The sequence below is a fragment of the Herpailurus yagouaroundi genome, unplaced genomic scaffold, assembly GCF_014898765.1.
Source record: "Herpailurus yagouaroundi ecotype Mexico unplaced genomic scaffold, PumYag 197, whole genome shotgun sequence".
In the NCBI taxonomy this organism is placed as follows: domain Eukaryota; kingdom Metazoa; phylum Chordata; class Mammalia; order Carnivora; family Felidae; genus Herpailurus; species Herpailurus yagouaroundi.
The window spans coordinates 15,857,003-15,870,948 of record NW_024412428.1 but is presented as its reverse complement, the minus strand read 5'-3'; the positions used below and the strand labels follow the sequence as shown (position 1 = coordinate 15,870,948).

Below are 13,946 nucleotides of genomic sequence, written 5' to 3'. Positions count from 1 at the left end.
GTGTGAAGCATCTTTCATGTCCTTATTTGCCACCAGTATATCTTTTGATGGTGTTCGTTCAAATCTCAGGGCTTTTTTTTTTAATTAGATTGTTTGTTTTCTTGTTATTGTACCTGGATAGTTGAATTGCATATGGTCACAAGGAATTGGAGATAAACAACATAGTTTTTTGATGCCAGGAGCTCCCCAAATCTTAACTTAGGCCACCAGCAGACAGAGAGGGGTTCATCAATGCTGTGCATGCAGGTGGATAAGCAATGTTATAGCCCCAAATAATTGATTATGAACTCATTGAGTTACACATATCTCTGTGACTTTCAAATGGCAATTTTCTAATAGAAAAAAATTGCTGGTAATTTAACATTAGGAATATGATCAAACCAGGCAAAACTTAGGTAAAGTTTTTCTTATGTTGGAGAGTTCTATTTTATACCTAATCTCAGATGTCTTCTCTCAAATAATCAGCATCTATATGTTTCTCCCTGAGTCCTTAGAGTTCTTCACTAGGGGTATAGTACTGATCCAGGTCAACATTTCATGTCTCTCATTTTTCCAGCCACCAAAGCTCTGGTTTTTGGTTTTTGGTTTTTTGTTGTTTTTTTGTTTTGTTTTGTTTTGTTTTTTTTAATCCCATTCTGTGACTATCTCAACTAGGTAACTCTTGTGTATATGCTTAATGCCTTGCTTGCCTAAGCATCGTAATATTTTATGCCAGTTAAAATACACACATCACCAGAAAGCCCTTAGGTAGAAAGTTTAATTATAGTAGCAGACTGTTACAGGAGATGGTTTTATCTTTTTGTTTACAGACAATCTTAAACTTGCATCATAAGGACAGCTGGCTGCCTGCATGTAGAGTTCCCTCACGTCATAATGTTATTGATAATTACTCTTCTTAATTCCTTATTAGTCGTTGTCATTTATTATCAATCATGGTGAGAAAATAAAGAAGTAGAAAAATAGGAGAGGGAGGCAAATTGAACATAGAGTGGAAGACAGAGTTCTGAAATATTATTTATGGATTTGAAAAGTATTTGGAGAACTTAAAAGAGCCATTTTTATATAAACTATAGAACCAAAAGCTATATGATAGGCAACTCTGAGAAAATGAGGAACTGGGAATATTATAGTCTAAATTATGTCCCCCCTCAAAAAAAAATGATGTGTTAGGATACTAACCCCAAGTACCTAAGAATTTGATCATTTTCAGAAAAGAGTTCTAGCAGATGAAATTAGTTAAGATGAGGTCATATTGGAGTAAGATAGGCCTTTAATCCAATAGGACTCATGTCTTTATAAGAACAGAGCAGAGGATGTGGAGTGAGGCACACAGCTATGTGACGAGAGAGACAGAGATTGGAATAATCCAACTGCAAGGCAAGGAATGCCAAGGCCACTTCTAGGGGGTAGGAAAAGACAAGGAAGGATTCCACCCAAAGTCTTAGAGGGAGTACAGCTTTCTTCTTAACATGCTGATTTTGGACTTTAAGCCTCTAGACTGTGAGCTAATAAATTCTATTGCTTTAAGCCACCCAGTTTGTGGTACTTTGTTATGGCAGTCCTAGGAAACTAATATAATGAGCAACTCTATTTTAATTAAGCCTTAGGAATCACCTGAAGATCTAGTTTATATGCAAACACTTTTAATATTCACAAGGCTAGAAGTACCCTGGGTTAGAAAAATCAGTAACATTCTTATGTGCCCTCATTTCCTTTGGGTTGCAGGTTGAGTTCCTTTGAAGAATTCCTAACGATGGTTACAGGTCTAAGTTTTCAGTAACTAATTTCCTCTTATATAACAGTTTATTCCTTGTTTTCAGGGCATTCTTCACACATGCTTCATGATCTATCTGTACTGATTGAGATGTGCATTAACTCAGAGAGTTACCATAAGGCTACCCAGACCAGGATGTGAACGAGCAACGCTTGTACTCATGGGAAATAGAAATCCAGAAAATGATAATCTCACTTTTAAGAACATAATTTCAGTCATTTCAAAAGAGAGAGAGAGAGGGAAGCCCATTAGTTAATAATCATTGAGAGAAATGAAGAACTAGGTTAGAGATAGGGCAGAGGGGATGGAGAGGAGGGCAGCATGAAAGGAACTTTGCAGACAAACCCACGTGGGTGACAATGAGATGAGGGAGGAGAGAGAGGGAGAAGGAATGAAAAAGGACACCAAGGAATAATTCCTCTGGAACAAACACTTTATCCATATTCTTCTCAGCTTTAGAGAGTAATGTCAGAGACTGGCTGAGGCACATGAAACTGTTTTCTTCTCTGGCGCTTTTATGTGCTGTTTATGTTCAGTTCTCCCCTCTGTTGTCCTACACGTTGGAGCAGAAAGTGCCGGCTGGTCAGTTACTGTGTGGGCTCTGCTGTTTCCAAAACACATAGCCTGCCTTTCCCCATTGTAGACGAGTTAAATTCATTCCAACCTCAATAAACAGATAATTAACAACTGAGTGTTATTTTTAGCCCAGGAAATGTGTTAGCCGAGATAGTCTGAGAAGCTGTTGTCAGGGAGGCAGAAAGGAGTTCAGTGGCAGGAAAAGAGATTAGTGAGCATAAAGGAAATGACTTTATTCTTGACCTTGAGACTAGAGTGAAAAACTTATCTGTTTATAGGATCTAACACATTTGAAACAAATATAACTCTACACTTATATCATTTATGAGTATAAATTGGCAGAGTAGAGGAGGGACTGTGTTCTATGGTGTCAACCGTTGTTTCTGAAAAGAAGGTATAAAGAACACCCTATTGTGCAGGGTCTTGTACAATTTAATTTTCTCAGAAATATATGTTTGATGTTACATTAAAAGGGAAGGGAAGGAGGAAAAAAGGAACCACACTGTTTCAACTCATAAGGATAACTAGTATTCATTCCCATTGTGTCTCTTTTTTCCCTTCTGGATTCTTGTTCCAATGGAAGAGAGGGGAGCAGATTTTGGTCCTCAGTAAAAGTCTCCCTGGGAGATTCTGAGTAAAAGTGGAGCACCCTTTGTGCTGCTTCTCAGAGCAGAAACTGTTGGTGGCTCATCAGAGGTGGGAACTGGCCCAGAGGTAGGAACTGGCTGGCTGGGATCAGGACCAAACCTGCTTCCATTTTCCATCTACCGTTCTCACATCCTATTCCCCTACATGAGCCAGAGTCAAATGGTGGTTTCTTCAAAACTGTATAATTGTCTACCTCCACGCCTCTCTTCATTTTTTAAGAAAACTTCTAGGTAGCCACCTAGAAATAACTGGCAGTTTTTCATCTACCTTCCATGACAGTTCAAAACAGTCTTTCACATATATCTTGAAGAGAGGTATTGATGAATAGATAGAGAATTTCTACCAAATGCTGCCCTTTGTGATTTTCAGAGAACAATATCTATTAACTCTACCTTCCCATTACCTATATTGGGTTTTGTTTATTTGCCATGTTCAATAATTTAATGTATTCAACATTGGCTTTATCACCTCCTACCTTATTCCTTTTGCCTCTGCATTTTCAACTTCCCATTACTGCCCACTCATATCCCAGCTCAGTTGCCAAACCAATTTTGAATTTAGGCCCAGAAATGATGTAAGAAGTTAAATCCTGCCCCTGCCTCGCCAACACGATCAGATGGAGTTCAGTTGTCATCTTCCCTTCTGGATGTGGAGACATCAGAACTGATGCCCTAGAAATGTGCTTTGAGCTACTCCTTGAGTCCCAATTTGCAAATATGAATTTGACATTTAAGTCCAAGCAGAGTAATCAGGTGATTTGATGACTAGATGGGAGATTCTTTGAACCTGACAGAGTCAAGGGGTTTGTTGGCCAATAAGTTTGCAGAGAACAGACTCTAATCAGTCTTCTTGGCTTATCTCAAGCTTTTTTGCCAATTCCTTCTCAGATATGATTGAATCTTCACTGATTTTTTACCTTTTAATGAGTCTAATAAAAACTCAGTCAACTATTTACCGTATTGGTATTACCTTATGCTTGAATAATTATTACCATCTCCTTAAAGTAAGTTCCCTATAGAATCTTTTAAAACTAATCCCCTATTTTGTGACATTCCATTAATTAAAATGAGGTTATATAATATGTAAATATATATATCAACTGACATAATAGCAATACTCTGTAAAATTCAGAAAATGAATAAGTATTATATATTTTAGTATAAAACCATGGATAACTGTGGGGCACCCAGGTGGCTCAGTCAGTTGAGTGTCCAACTCAATTTCAGCTCAGGTCATGATCTCACAGTTTGTGAGGTCAGGCCCCGTGTCAGGCTCCACTCTGACAATGTAGAACCTGCTTAGGATTCTGTCTTTACCTCCCTCTCAGCCCCTCCCCTGCTCACTCTTATTCTCTCTCTCTCTCAAGATAAATAAACATTTTTTTTTAAAAAGATGACTATGTAACTGTGTATGTATATGGACATATGTGTTTATACACATATTCTTGTGCATGTAAATATATGCATATATATACAATAATAGTAATGCCTAGCACTTATTGAACATAAGTATCATCTAGGAACTGCTGTATTCTTCATGTACTAGTTCAATTAATTTTATAATAACCTTATATGGTAAGTGTTTCTATTATCCCACATATCAGGGAAAAATCACATTGAAAATTTAATAATTTATTAACATTCGCACAATCAGGAAACAGCAGATCAGGATTCAGATCCCAGTGGGCTGTTCCAAGGCTTGTATCTTCTTAATCTCTACAACATCCAAATATATTATATAGAGACAATATGATTTGTCATTTTACTGTAAGGTCATGATGGTGATGCGTAAGGTAAAGATCTGTCAGAAACTAGGTATGAGAATTTTTTTTTCTCCTTTTCTGATCCAGGTTCTTAAATCTACTCATGTCTCTCTTATTCATTGCATCCCAGTCTGTTTCATGCTGGTCTAGGTCTTTCCAGGCATTTATATGGTGAATTAGTCAGCTGTTATCCTCTGGCTACCACTGCACTGTGTTCAGCTGTTCTGTCTGCACTACAGTTCAGTGACTTGATGGGGATGACTCTTAATATTTTTGTGTTTGTTCCTGTAATTAGATATTACACCAATCTGTACCACAGAATATGTGCTAGATGTGTAACCTCTATGCATCTGACAGCAAAGCCATCTTCATGAACTAAATTTGCCTGTTCATAACCTCAATAAAGAGGATTGATTTAGGTAAGGAAAGAAAAAATTAGAAAAATAGAAAAAGTTGGAAAAACTGGAAGACTATCCTATATTATTTAAAAAGTGTTGTTCTGTAAAACAGCGGTTCTTATCATTTGTCTCTGCATCCCCAACAGCAGCATCACATGGCAACTTGGCAGAAATGCAAAGTTCAGGGCTTCACCTTGAACCTACTGAATCAGAAATACCGAGGTGGGGCTCAGGAACATGGTTTGTACCAAGCCTCCAGGCAACCCTGTTGCTTACTCAATTTTGAGAATGCCCCACTCTGTGGCTAGTTCCCCTCACCCAAGTTCTCATACGACTCATAGCTGGATTTAGCTGAAAGCAAACTCCTGCACACAAATACACACCACACACCCGAGTACCCCTACTCCCTCACAAACAGATTTGCTCTTGAGATGCGTAAGTGTTCAAATGTATGTTTACATTGAATTAAAGCTACTCTGGAAGCATTTATCAGATACAACAGAGCTAAATAAAACTTCGTTAGACATAAAATCCTTTAAGCCAATGTTTATCAAATGTTAACATTCATAGGAAGCACACTGTCAAATGTCGATCTTATTCAGCAAGTCCTGAGTGGGACCTAATATTTTGCATAGCTGATGAGCTTCCAGTTGAAACCAGTGCCACTGGCCTCAGCCCACAATGAGCAGCAAGGATCTAGACTCAAGCATTGCCTTAATAAACATTTTCACCGACGTCTCAAAATATGACTGCAGTTTCCCTTCACACTGTGTCACTGGTATATTCACCATTGATGCTGACCTTCTAGCTCAAGGGATAGCTCATCTGAACATACCTGTCTCCATCCTGAAGCTTTTAAGATAGTCTCTAAATCTAAATTAAAACACATCCACCTACTGCTGTGCCTATCAAAATTCTACCTGTTACTTCAGAATTAACTAGCAAATCCTGTTCCTGTCTTCAGTTTTCTCAGATTACTTCATGTTGGGCACAATCCCTCCTATACTCTACCTCTTTTTTAGCACATCATATAATGTCCTGTTAAATTACACTAATCTGGACCATACAATATGTGCCAGATGTGTGACTTCTGTGCATATGACAGCTAAGGCATCTTCACTGAACTAAATTTGCCTGTTTATAACATCAGTAAGAAGACTGACCTTAAGTGAGGAAAGCAAAAAATAGAAAAATAGAAAATATTAGAAAAACTGGAGGACTGGTCACACGATCAATCCCCAACGTATGTTGAGTTCCTAGAAGACAGATATATCTGGTTCTTAACAGATCTGGGTCCTCTCCCCACTTATCTAGCCAATGTCCAACTCATAGATGATGCTATTGGTTTAATTAAAGTAGGGAGGACAAGGTGAAAATGATGTTTGATTAATAAAGTAGCAGCATCTGAGCAGTTACATAGTATGACTGTGCTCCAGGAGACCAGCATTGTTTTAATGAGGAACACAGCTAAAGCTATCTCTAAGAAACAGGGAGAGACTCACATGGTTAAAGGGCCTTGGGAACTATGAAGGAAATTTGGGATTGAAGTTGAAGAAGTGGTTTTTAGTTATGGACAAAACAATTCCCTAAAGCTCCTTGCCTACCAATAATCCTTAAACCTTGCTATCAACATTACAAAATGAGCTGCTGAAAAGCATTCCTGGGCAGAGGAAATAAAACCCCAAAGGATATAGATTATTTTTTAATTGCTCAGAAATAAACAGTAAGACCCAGAGGAAACTGTGGTCCTTTTTAAGCAAAGAAATCAGATTGTCTGTATGTAAATCACTATAATACATTCACCTCAAAAGTTTCAATTCTCTTGAGACTCAAGTAAATTCTCAACTCTCATGTTAACTACCCCACTTACTCAAGATGCATAAAGTAGCCAGGTTGACTGTTCCCAGAATCTCGATTTTGCTCTTATAGAGAATATGACTGCAGTCTGAACTTTGGATACAAATTTTTAAGCTATAAAAAGTACTTCAAAACTGAAGAGATAAAATACAAACACTGAGACAAATACCAAGTAAATCTATAGTCATTTTAATTACTAGGGCTTCATTAATTTTGGAACTCTCTTCTGTTTATTACATTCATATCCAATTAATATTTAATACCTGCCCATGTAGTAGTGAGGCTTCTTGGTCTGCCTGGTTTTGAGTTTGGGGTATTTTTGTTTGTTTGTTTGTTTGTTTCTTTTTACTTTGTGGTAAAAGTAAGTCTTTCTTTATCCTCTTTCATCATTTTTGTTTGTTTCCTTTATGGTGTTGATTTGTTGATTGCTTTAGTATTTTGAGTAGTTGTTTTAAAATCATTCATACCAGATTTCTCTTTATTTGTAAAAATTAGATTTCAGTAATCTTTACAGTTTCTTCAATATATCAAATACCATGACTCAAGGATTTGATAAATAATCATGAGAACGGGCTTTTGAAATTCTCTTAAAGGTTACTGAAAGAGAGGGATAGGAAGTTTTTCCTTTTTTTCTTCTAGTGTCTTTTATAAATGCATGGCACCAATGTGAATTTGAATGTTCCTAATGTTTTAATATGAATTTTAATGGGATGGCTGTAGTCGTGCTAGAATTGGCCAATAGCTGTAGGGAGAAAAGAGTGTTGCCTGAAGAGATACCCTACTTCCCCCAGTCCTGGGAAGGGTGTTCCTGTGACTCAATGTGCAGTAGAAAGATGAAGCAGAAGAGGCAGAGGCTCTGGGCTCCCGGCATGCTGCAGGCGATGTGAAGGCCCATCTGGAAAGGGCTTTGCTGGAATGGGCCAGTGGCAGGTGTGAGAGATAGGATGGCCCTCTCTGAGGATGTCTTTCAGAGGGAGTTGGGGTAAAGCTGTGTCTCTCTAAATAAGCCAAATAAACCAAGAGGCTGGGGGTTGGGGATGAGAGAAAGAAAGGAAGGAGGAGACAAGAGATGAAGTACAGAGTAGAGCATGAAGGAAAGAAAAAAAGAAAAATGGAAAGAGGAAGGAATGAGAGAATGGAATGTTTTAATCCACTTTAGCAATTAAAGACTCTACAAAACCCTGTAGTATAGAAGTTTTATTCTTTTAATTCTTATTTTGGTAAATAATTTCACCATGAAACCCACTTTTTTTTCATGGAAAATGCGGGTGTAGACATGTAGTGAACAGGTGTAGTAGAAGGAGGATGTAAAACCATTGTGAGGGCATTTAGATTTACAGTGATCCTTAGGAATACTTTTTGGTTTATTTTAATCCTATGATTAGAACAAATTTGTAGTCAAATAATATCCAAATTTGGGGAAACTTGTATATTATGTACACTCACCCCTGCTCTTCTTATAATCCTATTTCTATTCTTTAGGTCTGTATAAGTTTCATTGTGTCTGTGTCTAGAAGAAAATTGTGTGCACTGTTCATTAATTAAGCACAGATGTATAGTTTACAATAATTTAAAAAAAAACCTTTTAAGAAAAAAAGTATTAGTAAGAACGAAGGCTAACCTACTGCTTGGCATATGCAGGTGTTCCTAGAAGGACTAAATAATTTGCTTCTTCTGGATAATTTAACACAGTCTATACATGTGTATTAGGCAACAGAAACATTTATCTGAGAAAACCTTAAATATTCCTAATAAAGCTATTTGCTCAATTGTCCTGGGGTGTCCATGCTGTAATGAGATTTTGGCCAAGAAGGGCAGAGGTTATAAGTCCTAGTATTCACCCAGATCATCTTGAACAAAGTACGTACCTTTCTTTCACTTTTCCTGCATGTATTAAATATATCATTCATACTTAGTCCCTTATAGTGTTTCTTCAGTGTGTGAGGATTAATGAGATATTCTAGCAACTGCTTGTTAAATCTTGCATTTTCTGGAAGTTTAACTCCCTTTTATTAAGGTCTTTCAGTTGCGCTGAATTCTAATAGTATGAGAAATGTTTTATATGAAAAAAAAAATAGAAAGAAGATGAAAGACTGATTTGTTTATAGAACCCTGGTGGGAAGGATCCTGTATGTGCTGGAGGGACAACTTTTAAAAAGGACAGGGCTTGTTAACGACTTACCATTCTTTGCCATTACTCTGCATCTATATCAGCAAGAACTCTATTTTGACTTCCAGATGCCTGACTTTGACCAGAATAATAGGCAAGGACTGTGTTAAGAAAAGCTATTCTTTGGGTTATAAAATTTGATTTTACTAATTACTTTCAAAGTAATGAAGACAGCCCTCATGATCTAAGTCTTGATGAAACACAGTTCTATTTTATCTATATTTACTAAGCACATTATTATAAATTTGATTTATTACATATTTTTTGCCCTCTGTGCCCTTTGATGAGTAGAGTATCCAAGACAAGGTGATAAGAAACAGTTGCATGAAAAATCATTTCATGTCCAGTTGATATGTTTGCACATCTCAACTACTGAATTTCTCTTTTAGTCAATCATCCTTTCTCTGATTTCACTCTCAAAGAGCTTTTAGTTTGTGATAATCATGGGATTATGTGAACCCAGGGATTTTTTGCTTGCTCACCACCAAAAAAGAGTAAGGGCAAGTCTTGTCTCAAGGGGATCTATACAGGCTAAAACCGAAGACGAAAAAGAATATCAAAGGAACTTCTCCAAGTCCCTTACAAGACACTAAAGCTTCTCCTTCAGTCAACAGTGCCCACGGGGCATCCCTTAAACGCTTCTTGCCAGAGTATGTTCTCTCCCTCCCCATACCTTGCCTTTAATTGCCTTCCCCTTCTCCTCTCTGCTTATACAAATCTGCCCCTTCAAAGCCAGATCCACTGGGCAGCATTCTTGGACCATTCCATCTGGAAGAAATAATTCCCTCTGAATTTATATTAATGCCCAGCCGTCAGTCCCAGTGAGAAATGTAGTGTGCAGGAAAAAAAAAAAAAAAAAAATCCCGGACCAGTTACTCAAATGTTTTATCACTTACTAGATATGTACCCTTAAATAAATTTACTGACCTCTTATAACACCCTGTATCCTCATCCTTAAAAGAGAGTAAGGTCTATGCTATATCCCCAAAATGTTGGCAAGATAAAACAATGCTGTTTGTGAAATATTTGGTATATGGTAATTGATTATACTTAGGCAAGTATAGGTTTTATTTCCACCAAATTCAGCTACGATGATTTACATTCTGGTAATCCTAATATGCTTTCATGTATGTTTTTCTTAATGTCTCAACCCAATTAAAAGTATAATTACTTTTTCTGATGATAAAAAGATAGTAAGTATTTATCATAGAAAATGTTAAAAGTATACACAAATATAAAAATGAAATCTAGTATGTCATAACCAGAAAACAACCAGTAAACTAAGAAACAAGCACTATTGACATCTTTTCTTGCGCCATATATATATATCATATATATATGTACATATATATGTGTGTGTGTGTGTATGCCTTTGTACACAACTTTGCTCACTCATCAGTGTGTCCTATGACTATTCTTGTTCTCCATCTGTATTTTTACATCTGTACAACCATGATTTCTGTCACATCTGATTAAGCCCATAGCACTATGCCTTGGGTATAAAATATTACATAAAGAGGCTTTATTCACAGAATGAGTTCAAGGACTTAATGATTATTTAAATATAAAATTATTAATTTTTAAGAAATTTTATTTTTAAGTGATCTCTGTCCCCAAGGTGGGGCTCAAACTCACAACCCCACAATCAAGAATCATTTGCTCTACCAACTGAGCCAGCCAGGCACCCAACATAAAATTATTTAAAGCAGAACTTCTGGCTTTAAAGATAAATCTGTGGTCTTACTGATGAACTGAATCCACCATATGTGACACTGACTCTTGCTTTTCCTTTCCTTTCTGTGTAGTTTGTTGCTCAGCCCAACTGTCAACAACTGCTTGCATCTCGCTGGTATGATGAGTTCCCGGGCTGGAGGAGACGACACTGGGCAGTGAAGATGGTGACGTGTTTCATAATAGGACTCCTTTTTCCCGTCTTCTCTGTGTGCTATCTTATAGCTCCTAAAAGCCCACTGGGACTGTTCATCAGAAAGCCCTTTATCAAGTTCATCTGCCATACAGCGTCCTATTTGACTTTTTTGTTCCTGCTGCTGCTTGCCTCTCAGCACATCGACAGGTCAGACTTGAACAGGCAAGGTCCACCACCAACCATCGTCGAGTGGATGATATTACCGTGGGTCCTGGGTAAATGTGTTACTATAGAAAATATAATAAAACGTGTTGCTGCCATGGAATTTTGTTGCCCAGAAAAGAATATTCGTTAAAGTTTGGGACACAGGAATGTTGAAAACAGGTTTGACCATTTTAGCTCCAAGGCCTGATCCCCAAACTAAATAAACACTTTTGCAAGTTTTGGGGAACTTGCCCCCAAGTGCAGCCTATGAAATGTAACTGTAGGTTTTAAGATTTCAGATTTTAATGACATCATGCCCCATGAATGATTTTCTGGGTTTTTGTTTGTAAGCTTGTCTTATAAAGACTTTCGACATATCTCATTGGCCATATGTAACTGATCGTTGTAGTTTTCTTAATGGATACACCTTCCAAAAGACAAATTACAAATAACTCGGCAGAATTAGTAATTCTGTACATAAAGTAACTATAACCATTCTTTAAAACCAATCCATTTAACTTTATCTTTGAAATTATATATTCAACCAAAATAATAGAAAATTAAACTCTAGGACATCCTCCAATCTCTCTCTGTTCTTTCCATAGAAAGAAAAATGTTTTGGGACCTGTAGAAATCAAGGTAGAAAAGCTTAAAGTAGCTGGTAAAAACTTGGTTTTACTCTCTTATCGTAGCCATAGTTAAAATTCACATTTTAATTACTCTTTCCTCTAACCTACTGTGTTTTGCTAAAAATCATATTTTCTCAATTTAGCTCATCATTTTAAACCTCTCTGGTATCATATCCATCTCATCATTTAGTAATTAGAAAATATGTGAAAATTTCATGATTCACAGTCTCAGAAGATCAGTTTGGCTTAACTGTCAAAATTACTGGAGAAATTGTAAAATGTGGAAAAGGCAGGAAAGAAAACAGGACTATATCTGAATCTGAGATAGAGGTACTCTTTGATTTTAAACATTATAACTACTCTAAGTACTGACAATAAGAAAAGTACATAGGAACAAGATTTGATATGTTTTACAAATGTTGGAAAAAACACCTTCTTAGGTGAACTTTAAAACAGAGTACATTCTCATTAATATGGCATGCATAAAGTGTGATCTTGCTTAAATTAGGAGAAAGGTTAATAAAATAATTATGACATTGTAGTTGATATTCAATATAAAATTACCCTGCCCATTCCCTTTTAAATTAAATATCTTACATTAGGAATATGTTCTTTATAGACATTTCTTCATGGAAAATTTCTTGTAAACAATTCTTAAAGAAGCATTTTGGAGGTTAAATTTCCCATTATGGGGAACTTACATAGAATGTCTAAAAATTGATATTCCAAATGAAATATAGATTATTTAGTTTTGAAAAATGCCATAGCTACAATGCAGTATAAGCAGAGATAGTATTTCTAGACTTTCCTTTATGCACTTAATGAAAATATATAGACTACGTTCTGTATAGTAAGTGAAATGCAGGGCAATAGTGATACAAAAGTAAAAAAACAAAAATAAAACAAAAAAAAAAAGAGAGAAGGAATTCCTTGCCCCTATGAAGCTTAAATTATACTAGAGGAAATAGATAATAAACAATGAGATATGTTACATGTCAGAAAACAGTAAATAATATTAAAAAATACAAGCTTCAAGCCTTTAGTAACTTGTGCAATTAAAAGAGTCATTGGCTGCCTCCTTCTTGCAAAACTTGTAATAGAATTTTCCATGAAAGCTGGCTAGAAATCATATCCAATCCTCAGCTGAATGGTTAAATAAGGTACAAATTTAATTGTGATAACTAAAATTCCAGCCTGGGGAAATATCTTCTACAGGCAACATTTTCTTAAGCTATCCTGACTTAGGCAATTAATTTACTTGGGAATTTTTAGGATGCAAAGAGATTTTCTAGAATAAAAAATATATATACGAACGATCCTCCTGTTTAAATACCTGGGCATGGAGAAAGAATTTTCTATATCAGATAGGCCTGTCAAGGCTAGTGAATTCTGAGTGTCTCATATCTCAGACTGAGTTCTAAGTGTTTTGATACATCCATGATTAAAGGCTATATTCACTATGTTATTGGGCTCTTGTAGAAAAAGCACTGTATTTGAATACATGACCAGGTTCTGTCACTAAGAAACTATTAAATTATGAGTGGTCACAAGCTCTCAGGATTTCCAGTATCTTCATAAAAAAAAAAAAAAAGAAAGATTCAAAGTCCCATTGAGTCCTATTGCCCTGTGCTGGGGAGCTGTCATTATTAGGGCAGAAAAAGATGTTTTGTTTTGTATTGTTTTTTTAAGCCAGGGTAGGTGGGGAAGAGACTAAAGACAACAGGGTAGGAATGCTATAACCTTTGACCAAAGGTGGGATATAGACAAAAAGGCCTGGTCTGATTTCATAACTGTATTAATGAGACTTCTATCTTGTCTTCCTTATTAATACTGCTGTCTGGTAAAAAGTCAGTGGCTAAACATTTCACAGTCCCTCCGCTGTGAGGTTCTAGGTTTAAAATAACAAGACTGAATGACTTACAGAGAAGAGTATGGCTTACAAATATGTTTCTCATCACGTTAGTTTTCCCAGTGATAGATTGAGGGTTGATGCATGGGTTTTTCTCAAGTCTTCTTGAACCAACTTAGATTTTCAACCCACGTCACTCTGTGGGCTACTTT

At 36.4% G+C, this 13,946-nt stretch overlaps 1 protein-coding gene across 6 annotated transcripts in view; it reads left to right on the top strand.

The window, feature by feature from the left end:
- TRPC4 (transient receptor potential cation channel subfamily C member 4) overlaps positions 1-13,946 on the top strand; it is a 201,140-nt gene that overhangs the window by 132,480 nt on the left and 54,714 nt on the right. For all 6 annotated transcript variants that reach the window (XM_040448277.1, XM_040448275.1, XM_040448272.1 and 3 more), the window contains one exon: positions 10,991-11,327. In XM_040448277.1, coding sequence (XP_040304211.1) covers positions 10,991-11,327 — 337 coding nt within the window. The remainder of the gene's footprint in view (positions 1-10,990; positions 11,328-13,946) is intronic.